The sequence below is a fragment of the Dryas octopetala genome, chromosome 5, assembly GCF_963921425.1.
Source record: "Dryas octopetala chromosome 5, drDryOcto1.1, whole genome shotgun sequence".
NCBI classification, from domain to species: domain Eukaryota; kingdom Viridiplantae; phylum Streptophyta; class Magnoliopsida; order Rosales; family Rosaceae; genus Dryas; species Dryas octopetala.
In genome coordinates this window covers 20,246,138-20,261,615 of record NC_141370.1, presented here as the reverse complement: position 1 = coordinate 20,261,615, position 15,478 = coordinate 20,246,138, and the positions used below count along the sequence as shown (strand labels likewise).

General features: G+C 34.7%; 2 protein-coding genes and 4 non-coding genes across 9 annotated transcripts; all 6 read left to right on the top strand.

Annotated features, from left to right (window-relative positions):
* Positions 1–1,475: 1,475 nt before the first annotated feature.
* On the top strand, positions 1,476–5,407 carry LOC147285505 (protein LIKE COV 1-like). Its single transcript, XM_086243618.1, has 7 exons — positions 1,476–1,774; positions 2,496–2,548; positions 3,217–3,326; positions 3,470–3,637; positions 3,724–3,821; positions 4,446–4,572; positions 4,928–5,407. Exons 1-7 carry the CDS (start codon positions 1,613–1,615, stop codon positions 5,005–5,007), a joined length of 798 nt encoding a protein of 265 aa, XP_086099744.1. The 5' UTR covers positions 1,476–1,612; the 3' UTR covers positions 5,008–5,407.
* Positions 5,408–6,322: 915 nt separating this feature from the next.
* Positions 6,323–6,423, top strand: LOC147285504 (small nucleolar RNA Z43). Its single transcript, XR_015122727.1, has one exon. It is a non-coding gene; the product is annotated as a small nucleolar RNA Z43 (small nucleolar RNA).
* Positions 6,424–6,923: 500 nt separating this feature from the next.
* On the top strand, positions 6,924–7,006 carry LOC147285503 (small nucleolar RNA U83). The gene has a single exon (XR_015122753.1). It is a non-coding gene; the product is annotated as a small nucleolar RNA U83 (small nucleolar RNA).
* Positions 7,007–7,109: 103 nt separating this feature from the next.
* On the top strand, positions 7,110–7,198 carry LOC147285502 (small nucleolar RNA snR60/Z15/Z230/Z193/J17). The gene has a single exon (XR_015122729.1). It is a non-coding gene; the product is annotated as a small nucleolar RNA snR60/Z15/Z230/Z193/J17 (small nucleolar RNA).
* A 529-nt stretch (positions 7,199–7,727) lies between these two features.
* On the top strand, positions 7,728–7,821 carry LOC147285501 (small nucleolar RNA Z43). The gene has a single exon (XR_015122726.1). It is a non-coding gene; the product is annotated as a small nucleolar RNA Z43 (small nucleolar RNA).
* Positions 7,822–11,839: 4,018 nt separating this feature from the next.
* Positions 11,840–15,458, top strand: LOC147285500 (uncharacterized). 4 transcript variants are annotated; one of them, XM_086245915.1, is made up of 4 exons: positions 11,840–13,137; positions 13,495–13,595; positions 13,686–14,013; positions 15,164–15,458. In XM_086245915.1, the coding sequence occupies exons 1-4, from the start codon at positions 13,089–13,091 to the stop codon at positions 15,169–15,171; spliced, it is 486 nt and encodes a 161-aa protein (XP_086102041.1). In that variant the 5' UTR covers positions 11,840–13,088; the 3' UTR covers positions 15,172–15,458. The 4 variants fall into 4 exon arrangements, with proteins under 4 accessions (XP_086102041.1, XP_086102039.1, XP_086102038.1 ...); XM_086245913.1 differs by having other exon boundaries at positions 15,114–15,178; XM_086245912.1 differs by lacking the exon at positions 15,164–15,458 and having other exon boundaries at positions 11,843–13,137; positions 13,686–14,289.
* Positions 15,459–15,478: the final 20 nt, after the last annotated feature.

Below are 15,478 nucleotides of genomic sequence, written 5' to 3'. Positions count from 1 at the left end.
AAATATATATTTCTATTTTTTATTTCACACCACTCTATGATATAATGTATAGAAAATTATGATTAAATACCAAATATCAATAGTTTTTCAATAAAGCAGCAAGCCACTAATTTTTTTTAGTTTAGGTACTAACCTAGAGCAAGACATTTTGAATAGGTCACAAATCAGTTTGTTATATAGTTGTGACTGTCGAACAGTCACATTTGTGATTAAATTGTGACTGTTTCAAATTTATAAAAATTTAAAATTTTTAAGAGTTAAATACTTTTGATTTAGGCTTGGGGGATGAAGTCATATAACTCAAAAACTAAACATTAAATTTTAAGCCTTGCAAATATTGAAAAAATAACAAATCAATAAAAAAGTTATGACTGTTAGACAGTCACAGCTCGATATAACCATATTTTTTAAAAATTGGTACCTAAACTGAAATTTAGTACATAAAGTAAAATGACATAAAGGTTTTAGTAGTTAAAATGAAAAAACATTATAATTTGGTAAATCAACAGACCTTATAATTTACAACTCAAGTTAATCATTTGAAATATTTTCTTCAATTTTCACTTTGATATCTTCTTTTGAAAATATTTTGTTTCATCTCATTCTTGAACAAACTTTGTTGTTGATGCCTTTAATATTTTGAACCACAAACAAACATATGATGAGATGTGGATTCATTCTCTCTCAATTGGCTTTTAATTTTGATTATTTAAGTTTAAGTTGTAGTCGTGGCTTTATTTTGTAATTTTTTTTTTGTTAAAAGAGAAAAAAAAAAAAAAACTTTTACTTATCTTCTTTCTACATTCTATTATCTTTAATCTTGATTGTTCATACTCAAACTTTAAAACAAATTGTAAGTCTAAGAAAAAAAGTCCAAACAAAGAAGAACCTTGACATTGAATTTCTTTCCCTCCCTCTACGTCCATCTCTTCATTTATTTTCTATTTCCAATGTTTCTTAATGTTCTTAATGATGCTAACAATCTACTCAATCTCAAAATAGATAAGAATACAAGCTACTCAGAGCTCAGCCTAAATTTGATTGCATCAACATTTTCTATATTCTCTCTAACCCGTTCTTATAAACCTTAGATTGGATCAAAAAGACAGCCCAAATTACACTTCTAATGAAGACTTGTAGAATGTATGTTTTGTAGTCAACCTACTCTCTCATCTAACATTTCCTTACTAAAAAAGAACATGAAAATTACAGGGCAAAGATGCTGGCATGCAATCATTGGAGAGTGGAGACAGCTCATCAAACAGTAAAATTGAAAGAAAGCGATATTATCCATAAAACAAACAAAGGAAAAAGAGAGATAATAAGCTTTGATTAATCCGCCCTGATTAAAGTAACAAGACACATTTCCTTGGAGTTGTTCTGGTAAAAAAAAAATAAAAAAGAAAGAAAACTTTTTTATTCTAAAAAAAGAAGAAGAACGAATTAATTTAAAAACAAAACTAAAATTTGAAATGTCAAAAATACAAGAGAAGCAAACCGAGATTAGAAGGAGGAGAATTCAGAGTCCTTGGCTGTTCTGGAATCCTCTGGCAGAGGCCTCGTGTTGCTGCGACGGTGAAACGGCGTCGCTTATTTGGGGGGTCTACTGGTGATGGGTGATGAAAAATCGTCGTCTTTTGTAATGGCGAGCAGAGACAACAGAGAGCAGCGAGATCGAGAGCTTCTCATTCCCGTAGCCGACAACGCCGACGAAGATGCTTCTTCCAAACCCTCGTCTTCTTCCTCCTCGTCTTCGCACCTCACTGGCCGAGAGGTTATTTTCGATTGCTCTGTTTATTGGCCTAGGGATGATTGATTGATTTCTTTGTCTTCTGTTTGGTTCCTGAAAAACTTGTGCAAGATTTCTTGATAGTAGTTGCAAATTTGAGCTCGTATTTTGTGCTAATTGGGGTTTGGTTTTTGTGAGTGAGTTCTTAGTTTAGTGTTTGACTTAGTATTATGCTCTTTTTCCTGAGGCCGATGGAGGACCAAGCTCAGATTTATGTCTTACTTTGTTGCTGATTTTGACTTTGCTATTACTTTATGGGCCATGCTTCTTTTTTTTTTTTCCTGGAATTATGTTATGAATTTGATTCAATTATCTGCTCCAGCTTCCCAGAAATTTGCTAAGAAGATCAAATAATTGATTCGGGTATTTTTTTTTCACACGAATTGAGTGTCATCCTTGTGTTTTACTCTGTTTGTCAGTCAGTTTTACAGGTGTTTTTACTGCAATATAACACTGATAACAACGCGAATTATGTTTCGTCATAGTTTATCAGGAGCCAGTTAGAATGTGGTAAAAGTTTGATCCTACATGAATCAATGTGGCTCTTGGGTTATTCTTTTTATATGTGCAAAGGATTTTTCAATTTTATATCATTGATTTTTCTCTAGAATTTCTTGTTGAGGACATTAAGGTTCATGATTTATGTGTGTGTGTGTGTTTTCAAATCTTTGTAACAAACATTCCATCTTTTATTATTTCTTTGCAGACATTTTACAAAGTTATTAGGAGTTGGGCATCAAAAAAGTTCATGACCGGATGGTATGCAATTGCTTTCTTCTTGTTTCTTTTCCTTTGGGTCATGTGCATATGCAGTACTATTTCTAGTTCATACATGTATATTTGTGTGTAAACCGTTAATTATATGTTGCGGGGAGGGTAAAATCTGTTTACAAGTTGAAATGTAAGATTGTTTGCTTGCACCTATACAAGTTTTTGGATTTCTGATTATTGTTAAAAATTAAATTTAGGACTGAGAGTACTTTTAAATTTATTAGTTTGGGGCATGCTTAGTTTTGACATGCTGAAAGATGAAATGCTTTGGAAGTGATAGGACCTTCAACTTAGCAGATTGATGCCATAAATCAATTTTTTGTCCCCTTTTTCCTGTGGGTAGAAGTATATTATTTGTTTGAACTCTAGGAATTCTTTTACAGGCAAAGGCATAGTCGGATAATATATAGCACTACCCCCTTGCTAGATGGTTTCAAGAAATCCACAGCTTAGCCTCTTATAGGTTTTAGACAGACAAGTTCATGGAATTTTAAAGGGCTAATCATATGTGCTTTGATTATTTTGTTATTTTTTGGGTGCATACATTTAATGTAGTAGCTAAAGGAGATCAAAGCTTCAAAGTTAACATTTTCTTTCTTCTAGAGTGCTTTTGTGCTCAATGCCATTATAGTAGCTGCTCACTCTTTGTTTTTCAGTGTGATCCTATTTCCAATAGCGATCACTTTCTATATAACGTGGTGGTTTATTCACTTTGTGGATGGCTTCTTCTCCCCAATCTATGCTCAGCTTGGAATTGACATTTTTGGTAAGTACATCTCTTATTCCGCAATGCGTTCTATTTATTAAATATGCCTTGTTTACAGTCAAACCCGTTCAGTTGCTCTATTAAAATATATACTGATTATAAGTTGTTAAATGATCTTTTGGTTTGTCTTTTTCACATGTTAGGTCTTGGATTTGTAACTTCCATTACGTTCATATTTTTTGTTGGGGTGTTCATGTCATCTTGGTTGGGTGCATCTGTCCTGGGCCTTGGCGAGTGGTTTATCAAAAGAATGCCGTTTGTTCGTCATATCTACAATGCCTCCAAACAGATTAGTTCCGCCATATCCCCAGGTGTGCTTTAAATTAATTTTTCCCCTTGTTTTGACTGAATGAATACAGATGAGCAATTTATAATCTTTATCTCCTTATAATTTTAGATCAAAACACACAAGCCTTCAAGGAAGTGGCCATCATAAGGCATCCACGTATTGGTGAATATGCGTTTGGGTTCATTACTTCATCGGTTGTCCTTCAGGTCTGCAAATCTCTGTTATGAAACTACTACTTCAGCACTGGTTTGGTCGAATATTTCTTTTAGTTGTGGATTTGGAATCACACTTTTCATTAATTTATATCAGTGAATGGTACTTCCCAAACTGAAAACTACAAACGAAATTGTTATGACACAGGCCCTTAGTCTTGCTTCCACTATTTTTTCTTTTGTTCAAACTCTATCATTACTATGAGCAATTCTCTTCTCACAAATTCCAACCATACTCTTACATGGCACACATACACTGGTGTTGTGCTTTTAAGAGACTTGGTTCCACAGACTAACTATCATTTATTTCTCGTTGGCTCCAAAATGGTTGTGGGATTAATTTTATTGAAAATTTCAGTCCTTGGCTTTTACCTTGTCTGTGTAACAATATGTGGTTTAAATTTTTGTTTGCTGTAGTTATGATCCTGTCTTCATTACTTTTTTAAATTTATAAAAATTATGATATTGTCTACATGTGAACACTGGTTTAAAAATAGGTTTTCTGATCCGTTGTCTTGCATATTACGATAAGTGTAATACTGACAACAAACATGGTGATGCATACTATAAGAATTAAAAAATGGTGTTATGCCTGAATCAATTTTTTTTTTAATGCAGAACTATTCTGGAGATGAGGAGTTGTGCTGTGTGTACGTTCCCACAAACCATCTTTACATTGGTGACATATTCCTGATCAGCACCAAGGATGTCATTAGGCCGAATTTATCTGTACGGGAAGGAATTGGTAAGTAAGCTATTAATATTACTTTATCTTGAAATATCAAGGCAGGTAGTAGCTTGGAGTTTATCTACCACCTTTGTAGTTACTAGACCCCTGTCAAGGACGCTCATCATTATAGGCATCTGATGGCCTATGTGGTAATTTCCACATAAAGCAGAAAAGGCTTAGCAATCAATGATTCCTGACAGGGCAGAATTGCCCATTATCATATAATGAGGGTTGTATTGTTGTGTCCAAATATGTTCTGATGCCTAAAAATGGAGGATAAATCTAGAGTGGGAAAACACTTTGCATTTATCTCCATGAAGCCTTAATGACCGTCGAAGCGGTATCTAATTTATTCATCCTTTAAATGCAGAAATTGTTGTGTCTGGAGGCATGTCAATGCCCCAGATCCTGTCAACGGTTGATTCCCGGATTATGCCAGTGCAAAGCTGAGTGAAGGTGAGCAGGGTTGCTTCTTCATTACCTTCTTTGGTCCCTTCGTGTCACAGACCAGCTGTGAAATCAATGTGGTACCTATGCAGGATGTGGAATCAGATTATCAAGTGTCTGATTCTGGTGACATTTGTAACATCGGTTGTCGTGTTAGAATGTAGAATCTTAGTGTTTGCTTGGAAATATAGTTTGATTGGTAAATGATAATGCAGGCTTATAGGCTGTTTGATTTCAGATCTTCCCTAGTAGTAGAATTGTCTTTGTTTAATATTTTTATACGAGTGTGTACCAAATTCTCTTGGTGGGTCTTTGCAGTTGATGTTTTTCAGGACTATAACGATTTTGTAGATGAACAGATAGTTATTTGATGTTTAAGCAAACTAATTTTTGCAGTGCTAACATATAACATTTCAACTTACATATTATCCATATGGCAGTGACAGCGTGGAGAGAGTGCATAGTCTATGTTTTCCAATCTCATTACTGCCTTGAAAGGGTTTGGAGTTCTGCACTTTATTATTAAATTTTTGTGACCTAGTACTTTTGTAAAGTGCTCCGTAGAAGAGGCAAGTGCATGCATTTTAGCTCTCTGGGCCGCTAGGAGATGATATTTTTCTTTGTTAAAGGGGCCGAAGCCCAAGGCCTCGAGCTTCTAATAAAGGATATGTTTTTCGGAGAAGGTGGAATCAAAGGATCTTTTAAATAACCTTAATCCTATATTCCTATGTTGATTCATTTCGTATACTGGTTTGATGATTGAAGAAGCTGTTTATTTTAAATTTTTAATCAAGATTATAATGTGGAGGGATCTCACAATAGATTCTTTCAATAAGATTATTTAAAAGATTGCTTAAAACTTATATATAATTTTTGTTGAGAAATGTAAATCCAATAATTTTGGTCTAAAAAATATTTTACATTTTTTTGTAGGGATATTTATCACCAAAAAATCCTAGACAAAATTATATATATCAACTACTAGTACTACATAATGCATTATTTTTGGTCAAGGTTCGAACTTCGAACATTGGATGCGGCGCATGTTATGAGTGTACACGCACTTGTAGTGTAGAATAATCCCAATTCAAAAAAAGAAAAAAATCCCCAACCCAATACCCAAAACTCAAACCCTAGCTCCAACGCCTTCCTTGCGCCTCTTTATAAACCAGCGATGTGCACCCCTCCCACACCCAAGTTCGTGCTTGGCTGCTAGGGTTTCAAATTATCCCAAATTAGGTTAATCACATTGTTTGTTCCAATTTTAATGTCACTCTTCTCTTTCTCTGTTTTCGCCTAATCAGTTCAATCGAACTTGGGACAATGACGATGAATGTCTTGTTAAGGTCTCGTTCGTCGTAATTGGCTGTATAAGCCTTGCCGACCATCCTGATATATCACCACCCATATTCCGAGTCCCTTTCATCTAAATGAAAAAGAGTTTTTTTTTTTGTTTTTTTGTTTTAGTATTTGATTATTTCGAATTTAGGGTTCTATTTTCCTATCTTGGTTATCAGTTTTTGGTTATGCATAAGAATTTTCTTTTTGTGCACTTCTCGGCCGATGATTAAAAGTAAATATTTAGACAAGCATATGTCTGAATCATTCTATGTTGATCACACTAATCTTCTCTATGAGGCTGATGGATTTTGAAACTGTGCATCCTTTTCTTTTGCTAGAAAAAAGAGCCAAGACAGACTTTGAAATTGGGTTTTTCTACTTTTTCGTTTCAACTTTGAGTATGTTTGAGTATTTTCTTTGTGGGTTTCTCAAAATATGAAATAACCATCAAGCATGGCCCAACAAAAAATACCCACAAAAATTATTCTAGTAGATATTGTATTAGGTCCTCTTTTATTGTTTATTGTGGTTTCACTTTGAATTTGTTTCATTTCTTCATTTTACAATATGCATGCGTTTGCCAGTGATGAGGATATGGTATCGTGTAATTAATGACCATCTGTGATTACATATCTACCTCTACTGCCTTCCTTCTGAGGCTATTTTGTCTCCATATATCCAGCTATCTTATCTGTTTTGTAGGTATAGAATACTTTTCTAAAGCAATGTTAAGCTATAAAATATTGGAATAGTTGAAAGTTTTGATGGGTCGCGTGATGATTTGATGCATAGTTCAACTGATATCTCAGTGATTAATTCATTTCATGTCTTTCGCTCCTATCTGATGACCCATTTATAGGTTTTTTTCGTTATGGTTTCGATCTTAATTTTTGTATCAAAGTAAGATGCTTTTTTATTTTGATTCTTTGTTTGCATTCTCTGCTGTTTGTGCTTTGTGCAAATAAGATTATTATACTGATTGTAATTGTGGGTGGATGACCACTTTCATTTATCTGTCATTGTGTTAGCAATTTCGTTTTATGCTTTATTTGTTCTTCTTTTTCCCATTACATTTGTTTTCTATGTCTTTCTCAAAGTGGCCAAGGATTTAACTTAAATTTAGACAAGCATATGTCTGAAACAGTTGTGTTGATAAACTAATAATCTCTATGAGGCCTCATTTTCTTCATGTCTATTTAGTATAGCTCTTGCATTATTTCAACTTATTTACCTAAATCTGTCTTTGGTTACTGCTATATTCTTTAGGTACTTCTATGCTTGAGTTAAGATCTTAGTTGTATTCTTTGGAGTCTAATAGGTAGTTGGTTGGTTTATCTAATTTTGTTGTCAGATTATTTTTGTTTTTGGAATGATCCCTGATTGGACAGTGATGATTTACTTAAAGGTCTCGTTCGTCGTAATGGCTCTTTTGCCTTGCCGACTATCGTGATATATCACCACCCATAGTCTGAGTCCAGCTTTTAAAATGATAATTTTGTGAAACAAACTGAACTGCTTTATAACTTATGGTCTGTAAATTTATTGTTGAATTTGTTAGTTTTTGGTGTTGAATGCTATTAAATGTTCATTTTGTTGCTCCATCTTCCATTGTAGATACAAGCACTTAATATATTGGAAACAAAGGCCATTATACTGTTTTTGGAACCTCCTAATTTTGATACTACTATATTTCGTAGTTTTGAAGCAACTCCAAGACCCCATTTATTAGTTAATACTGATCTATGATTTGGAAAACCATGATAAGTTTCTAGTTTCGTGTAGGAGCTAAAAGTTTACGGTATCAATTGCAGGCAATTGCCTTTTATGATTATAAAGAAGTGGTTGACTCTGATGAGGAGTACTGTTATCAAGAGGGAATGGATTCTAATGAGGAGTACGGTAAGATTGGTTTTAATGGTTAACATAGGTGCTGAAGATTGATGATTAAAGTGAATACCTTACATTAGGCTGACCCCAAATTATGATGCTTTGGATGTGGCAAACAAAATTGGGATTATCAAGGTAGCCTTAGCCTTACCCAGAAAAAGGTGACTAACATTCCTTGAATACAAACACGAATCTTATTCTAAGTTTCTAACATTTCACTAAGCACAAGAACTTGAGTTAAAACTTAAAAGGGTTAAAAATAGGTAAACTCTTATCCAGAAAAAGGTGAATAACATACCTTGAATACAAACACCAATCCTATTCTAACATGTCACTAAGCAGAAGAACTTGGGTTAAAAGGGTGAAAAATGTAATTTAGTGGTGCAACATGCAGAACAGAACAATTTGCAATTTATCAAATAGTATCTAGCATACAATTGTACCCAACTTGCAGGAACTTGGGCTAAATCCTATGGACTGAATTAAAAAAGTGGAGATTGATGGCAAAACAAGCCTTTTTTTTGTTGTTGAATAACATACCTTGAATACAAAAACCAATCTTATTCTAACATTTCACTAAGCACAAGAACTTGGGTTAAAAGGGTGAAAAATATAATTTAGTGGTGCAACATGCAGAACAGAACAATTTGCAAGTTAGGTACAATTGTATGCTAAATTGCAGGAACTTGTGCTAAATCCTATGGACTGAATTAAAAAGGTAGAGATTGATAGCAAAACAAGCTTCTGTTTTTTTTTTTTTAAAACCACTTATAGCAAAACAAGCTTAAATTTAGCATCAAGCAACCTGGGGCCGAGTTCATGAATGATATTCGTTCAGAACCCATATTGTAAAAGATGTTGAATAGAATGGTATCCTAAGTAATGGATGCTCATCATATTTTACCTCATTGTAGTCCACAAACATCTTATTAGCCCGTAAATATGATTCTATCAGAAAAACCTACATGATAAAAGTTTAATCTCAGCATGTAAACAAACGGACATGATATATTAAATTCTATATATACTAAAAGGCGTTATTGTAGCTTAAAAACAGTGCTTTGTTCACTAAAAAGACACGTTCCTCTGTTTTTTTTATTTCGGTCATTTGGCATTGTAATTAGTGGAGTTAGTTGAATCATTTTGTTCATTCACTATCTCTTTATTTTTTGTCATTGCCTTTATCGTTAACCTTAACTTTTTGTGGTTCACTTGCTCTCTCTCCCCATCCCTTTTCTCTTCTCTTCTGACACTGTCTCTCTCTTCCATCTCGGTCTCTCTCCCTCGCCGTCAATATCTCCTGCGCGTGGGAGCGCGTCCAGCGGCGTATGGGGTGGTGTTTTGCCCATATTCTTCGTCTCTTCATCCTCTACCTCCCCATACCCTTTGTTTTCCCCAGAACCCAGCCAACCCAAGAACCAAGTTCGGACCAATTTGGGTTCATCGTCGTTGACTCGCCGTTCTCGGCGGCGTCGTCAGGCCGGACCACCTGGGCTTCGTTCCCCTCGCCACGGGGAGTCTCTATGTGCCACTCACTTGCGCCGACGATGCTTCACGACGGAGGATCGAGCCTCCAAAGGCCGGCGGCTTAGAAAGCCTAAACAAGGTACCAGATGACCTTTCAGTGGATCATATATGGAAAATGAATATGTGGACTGAGCTTTTAATTAATATGCCTTCAATCAATGATGCATAGGAGGACCAAAACTCCTCTGCAGGAAAAATACTTCAAACAATAAATTAGATGGACAGAAATTCCAATACACGAAATCAATCGCAGGTGTTTTTGTGATATGCTTTGTCAATAAACCATAATAATATGGAGACAATATATTTTTTATTTATTTTTGTATGTTTTCGGTGGAAAATGTTTGGTGTTAGTCATTTCTTTATTATTTAAACGCTTTAATTAAGGTAATTTATGCTATCATTACAGACTGAAATTTGGTTTTAGCTTGAGTTTAGGGTGGGGTAGATTTAGAGTTAAATCTGGCCAGGAGAAACATCTCAAAAATGTTCAGCTAAACTTTGTCAACATTCTTGATGTCATCTTCATGAGTCATGAGATCGCACCTATTATTTACTGTCGCCAGAAAACTGTCAAAAAAGTGCAATTTCTTAATAATTAAGATGAAATAACCTCCTGATAGATTGTGCGAAATGGATATCTATTGTTGTTTCTGCATCTTTTTGTCTTTAGGGGTTTTTTATTTTTAGTTTCTGGGGTTTTTTTATTTTTGCCTTTAGGGCAAATTTGTGATTTTTTTGTTTATTTCTTAAAAAAAAAAAAAAAAAAAAAAAACTTCTTTTTATTGAATTTGAGGACCTCTGTTCCTTTTTTTATGGTAGTTGGTTGCTCAATTTTCTTGGACCACATTTTGAGTATGACTACTTACATCACAATCTGAATTCAACTTCTCTTGTCAATCTTCAGGTGGTTTGCTAGAATGCCTAAGAGTAAGAAAGATGGTAGGTGCAGCCTAAGTAGGTTTGCAAATGCATTAAAGGATTTGACCTTGAAAAGAAGGAGGCTATACGTAAGTTGAGGTTTGTAGGTTTGCTTGCTATTGAATGCAAAACACTCGAGATGGCAAAATGCCGGATATATCTTAGAGGCTACACACCCAGCACACAAACTTAATAATTAGAGCACAACAATGTGCTGACAATCACATTAGAAAATGTATCAAGAATAATGGGAATCCCATAACAGATCCCAATACCAAGTTAAAATGTCAAGGGCATTACCTTATTAGCTTGAATCTTTTCAAGCTTAATTATCTTTTACTCTAAGACCAATTTTTCATCTATCAGCCTCTTGACAGTTTCTTATGTGGATCGCAACTACTCATTAAGAAGCTTCAACTTGTCTTCGAGCTTCACCTATGTAAGATATTATTCCAACATACAAAGTGAGTTAGCTATCACTTCAAAGAAACAACTTTCTAAATTGACAGCAAAATAAAACTTTCACACAAAATTTAATTAGTTTTTTGCACCAACCTCATCTGTTTTTTGAATACTCAACTGTGCCAACTCTGCTTCCAATACCTTATTCTCTAAGAGAACTCATTTATTTTTTGAATACTCAACTTTGCCTGCTTTCAAGCCCTTCTTCTCTAAGAGTGCAACCATGTTATGTGGCACAAATATCTCTAAAAACAAGAGACACCCTCGGATCCATTTCCTGTTGTGGATCAAATCATCTTTTTCGAATTTGAGGCCATCTAGAACTAATTGCGCCCAATTGTAATCGGGAATAAACTGTACATTCTCCACAAAAGATGACAACCACGCAAAACCTTCAAGTGTTGTATTAGGTGCCAATATGGTCGCACATGCATACAAAACAAACGTCCTTAAGAATTCATCTCCCACCTCTCTTTGTTTTGTATGCATGTGCGACCATATTGGCACCTAATACAACACTTGAAGGTTTTGCGTGGTTGTCATCTTTTGTGGAGAATGTACAGTTTATTCCCGATTACAATTGGGCGCAATTAGTTCTAGATGGCCTCAAATTCGAAAAAGATGATTTGATCCACAACAGGAAATGGATCCGAGGGTGTCTCTTGTTTTTAGAGATATTTGTGCCACATAACATGGTTGCACTCTTAGAGAAGAAGGGCTTGAAAGCAGGCAAAGTTGAGTATTCAAAAAATAAATGAGTTATCTTAGAGAATAAGGTATTGGAAGCACAATTGAGTATTCAAAAAACAAATGAGGTTGGTGCAAAAAACTAATTAAATTTTGTGTGAAAGTTTTATTTTGTTGTCAATTTAGTAAGGTTGTTTCTTTGAAGTGATAGATAACTCACTTTGTATTTTGGAATGATATCTTACATAGGTGAAGCTCGAAGACAAGTTGAAGCTTCTTAATGAGTAGTTGCGATCCACACAAGAAACTGTCAAGAGGCTGGTAGATGAAAAATTGGTCTCAGAGCAAAAGATAATTGAGCTTGAAAATATTCAAGCTAATTAGGTAATGCTCTTGACATTTTAACCTGGTATTGGGATCTGTTATGGTTTTTCCCTAGTAGGGGATTCCCATTATTCTAGATACATCTTCTAATGTGATTGTCAGCACATTGCTGTGCTCTAATTATAAAGTTTGTGTGTTGGGTGTGTAGCCTCTAAGATATATCAGGCATTTTGTCATCTCGAGTCTTTTGCATTCAATAGCAAGCAAACCCCAACTTACGTATAGCCTCCTTCTTTTTAAGAGTAAAATCTTTTATTGCATTTCCTAACCTACTTGGGTTGCACCAACAATTAATCAACTCATGTAGCCGGTGGAAGTCTTTGGCGAAGGGGCAACACATATTTTGTAGGATTGGTTAGACTCAGACCTAGTATGGAGGGAGAATGTGTCAATTCTGTTGGTCAGCTCCTCAAGTTGTACAAGTCCGATTACATTAAATTACACATGATTAGAAAACTGCATCTTTATTTTGTTGATAGCCTAGGAGCTACCTGGAAATCCTTTGTTAAACTTCTGCTTAATAGTTATTTATGATTTCAACAGATTTTAAAAGTAAAGCTGAATCATGCCATGACTAAAATTAAGTGAGAGAGATCTCAATATTGGATGACTTTCTCAAGATCTGCATATTGAATAGTGGAATTGGCACTTATACAAGTGAAACTTTCCAGTTATGATAGTGACCAATGTTCAGCATCATCTTTATTAACAATTTTTTCTTTCAATTAACTTTCTTTAAAGGTTTTCTTGTAGATGGGAAGTCTTAAAAATTTATATCCCTTGTTCTAAGTTCTCTCACATCATGTGTTTTAAGGGCTAAATGCATCTTCTGGGAATTTTGTCCGTGAATTCAAAATGGGGCTTTTGTGTATGCCATGCGACGTGCAGCTTGTAAAAGATGTGCATTCTTATTGATACTTGTTGGTAAATATTACCATCTTCATTGAGCTGTGCAGTGATCCTTTATTAACTATGAGTCGAGCCTTCAAGTTTATATTGAATTTTTCTTTCATTTCTATGGGACATCAAGAACCTCTCACATCATATATAGGCTGTTGTGTTATTGCTTGTGGTCATTATGATTGTATTGTCTTTTTTAAGAAAAGGCAAGAAACTGTTTGGGGTAGAACTCTGAAGATATTATGGCATTGTTAATGTTCCCTTTTCATGTTTTGTAAATTGACATTGTATCTCCTGGTATATTCTCCAAAGATTTTTTTATTTAATTTTTTATATCATTTGTTATTTCATCTTATAATATAATTTTTTTCTGTCATGCAGGATGGGGAGAGGTTTGGAAACAAAGGCGCTTAGGTCCTTTTGGACCTCCTAATTTTGATACTCCTATATTCTGCAATTTTGAAGCAGCTCCAAGACCAAAGGTATTAATTATTACTGATCTATGCTTTTGGAAAACCATGATAAGTTTCTGGTTTCGTGTTGGAGTTAAAAGTTTACGGTATCCATTGCAGGCAACTGCCTTTACGAAGTTGCTGACTCTGATGAAGAGTACAATTATCAAGAGGGTGGGGATTCTAATGAAGAGGACTAAACACAACAACACTTTGGTTTTTATTGTTAACACTTTGGTTTTACCACCTGCCCTGTCACAAAATCCATCCAGTCATTTCTCCTATACAAAGCCTGCAATTCAGCACTATCCACAGCATCCATATCACTGTCCATACTCTATGCCACCCCTTCCTGATAATCAGAGACGATTTGTTGCTGATGAACAACGCGGTGTGTGGATGAATGGAGGGAGACCCCCACATTCAGGACCACCATTTGGCCATGAAGGTATATACAGTTCTCATTCTTGTGGCTAAGCTATTCATCAAGCAGTAGCCTGCATAGTTTCATGATGTGCATACCTGGTGTGAAGGAACTGGATTTTGTACCATTATTTTTGTTGAATTGATTTGTTCTTAGAGCTTAGAAATCATATCATGTGTGCTCAGTCATATTAAGATGTCCAATTGGTAGGTCCTCTAGATGACTATAATGAATGATGATTTGTTTGCTATAATCAAGTGGTTATATTCTATGGAACAGGGGTTAATATTCTTGGTGTCATTGTGGGCTTTGGTTTCTGACAAATTTCAAGATTCTTTCATGTTATTGAATGTGGACCGGGTGGGATTTGCTTCTTAGGTTTTTTGTGTAGTTTGTTAGGTTCTGGGCTATCTAGCTGTACTTGATAGTTGGTTTGCTTTGACTGGAATGTATCAAAGCGTACTTGGATTTGGAGATAGAATCAAAAGTTACCTATATCATTAAGGCACCAACCACCAATCAACACAACTAACACAACAAACATTTCCACGACCGATTTATTTTAGCCAACTACCACCCTATTTGGGTTAATCGTAAAAACTGAATTGGTAGTGAAAGTATCTATTTTTGATTGTAAGCTACTTTGACACATAAGTCTCTACAGTGTGCCTTGGTTCATTAATAAGTATACAACTTGAAAAACAACAAGTTAAATGCCAAAACATTGGCCAATACCAATATATATATATATATATATATATATAGAAAACAACTCAAAAGTCATGCTATCACATCCATCTTGTGTACCGTTTTTAACTGTTGTATCATTTAATTGAACAAAACAGTTCACCAAAAACTCAGGCATCAAGATAATCTTAATTTTCAAAACCAATCTTTAAAAATAGAATAACTCAAAAATAAAACACACAAAAATTTTCGGGGTCTCAAAAGGTGAGAAACTGTTTGGGTTAGAACCCTGAAGATATTATGGCATTGTTAATGTTCCCTTTTTACTTTTTGTAAATTGACATTGTATCTCCTAGTATATTCTCCAAAAAATTTTTATTTATTTTTTATATCATTTGTTATTTCATCTTTTAATATCATTTTTATTGTCATGCAAGAAGGGGAGAGGTGGTTATAAATTTCTACTCTAGTGTCTGTTCTTAATCAGGTATCTAAGTTCCTATTGTGGTATTCAAGGCATTACTAGGGTCATCTACTGCTCTGAGACATTAATGGGACTCTCTCCTCGAGCACTTATTCGCAATAGCTGGATTATAGTGGCATTCTTTCCACAGGCAGATGTGTTCTTTCATTTTACCCTGTAATTAGCATATGTTATTCAGTATATCAATTGTGTATTTTGTGATGGCCTTAAACATATTACCCTGTAAGTAGCTTCTTGTTTGGGTAAACCTAAAACTAATAAATTGAGATTACTGATGTTGGTAATCTCCATTATGGATTGAAATATTGGATGGTCAAT

What these genes read in the sequence shown, in the direction of transcription:
- LOC147285500 (XM_086245912.1), top strand. Translation starts at nt 13,089, where the DNA reads ATGCGACGTGCAGCTTGTAAAAGATGTGCATTCTTATTGATACTTGTT. An exon ending in ATTCTTATTGATACTTGTTG is followed by an intron (nt 13,138 to 13,494) that starts GTAAATATTACC and finishes TCTGTCATGCAG; the next exon opens with GATGGGGAGAGGTTTGGAAA. An exon ending in AAGCAGCTCCAAGACCAAAG is followed by an intron (nt 13,596 to 13,685) that starts GTATTAATTATT and finishes TATCCATTGCAG; the next exon opens with GCAACTGCCTTTACGAAGTT.
- LOC147285505 (XM_086243618.1), top strand. Translation starts at nt 1,613, where the DNA reads ATGGGTGATGAAAAATCGTCGTCTTTTGTAATGGCGAGCAGAGACAAC. An exon ending in CGCACCTCACTGGCCGAGAG is followed by an intron (nt 1,775 to 2,495) that starts GTTATTTTCGAT and finishes ATTTCTTTGCAG; the next exon opens with ACATTTTACAAAGTTATTAG. An exon ending in ATCTGTACGGGAAGGAATTG is followed by an intron (nt 4,573 to 4,927) that starts GTAAGTAAGCTA and finishes CTTTAAATGCAG; the next exon opens with AAATTGTTGTGTCTGGAGGC.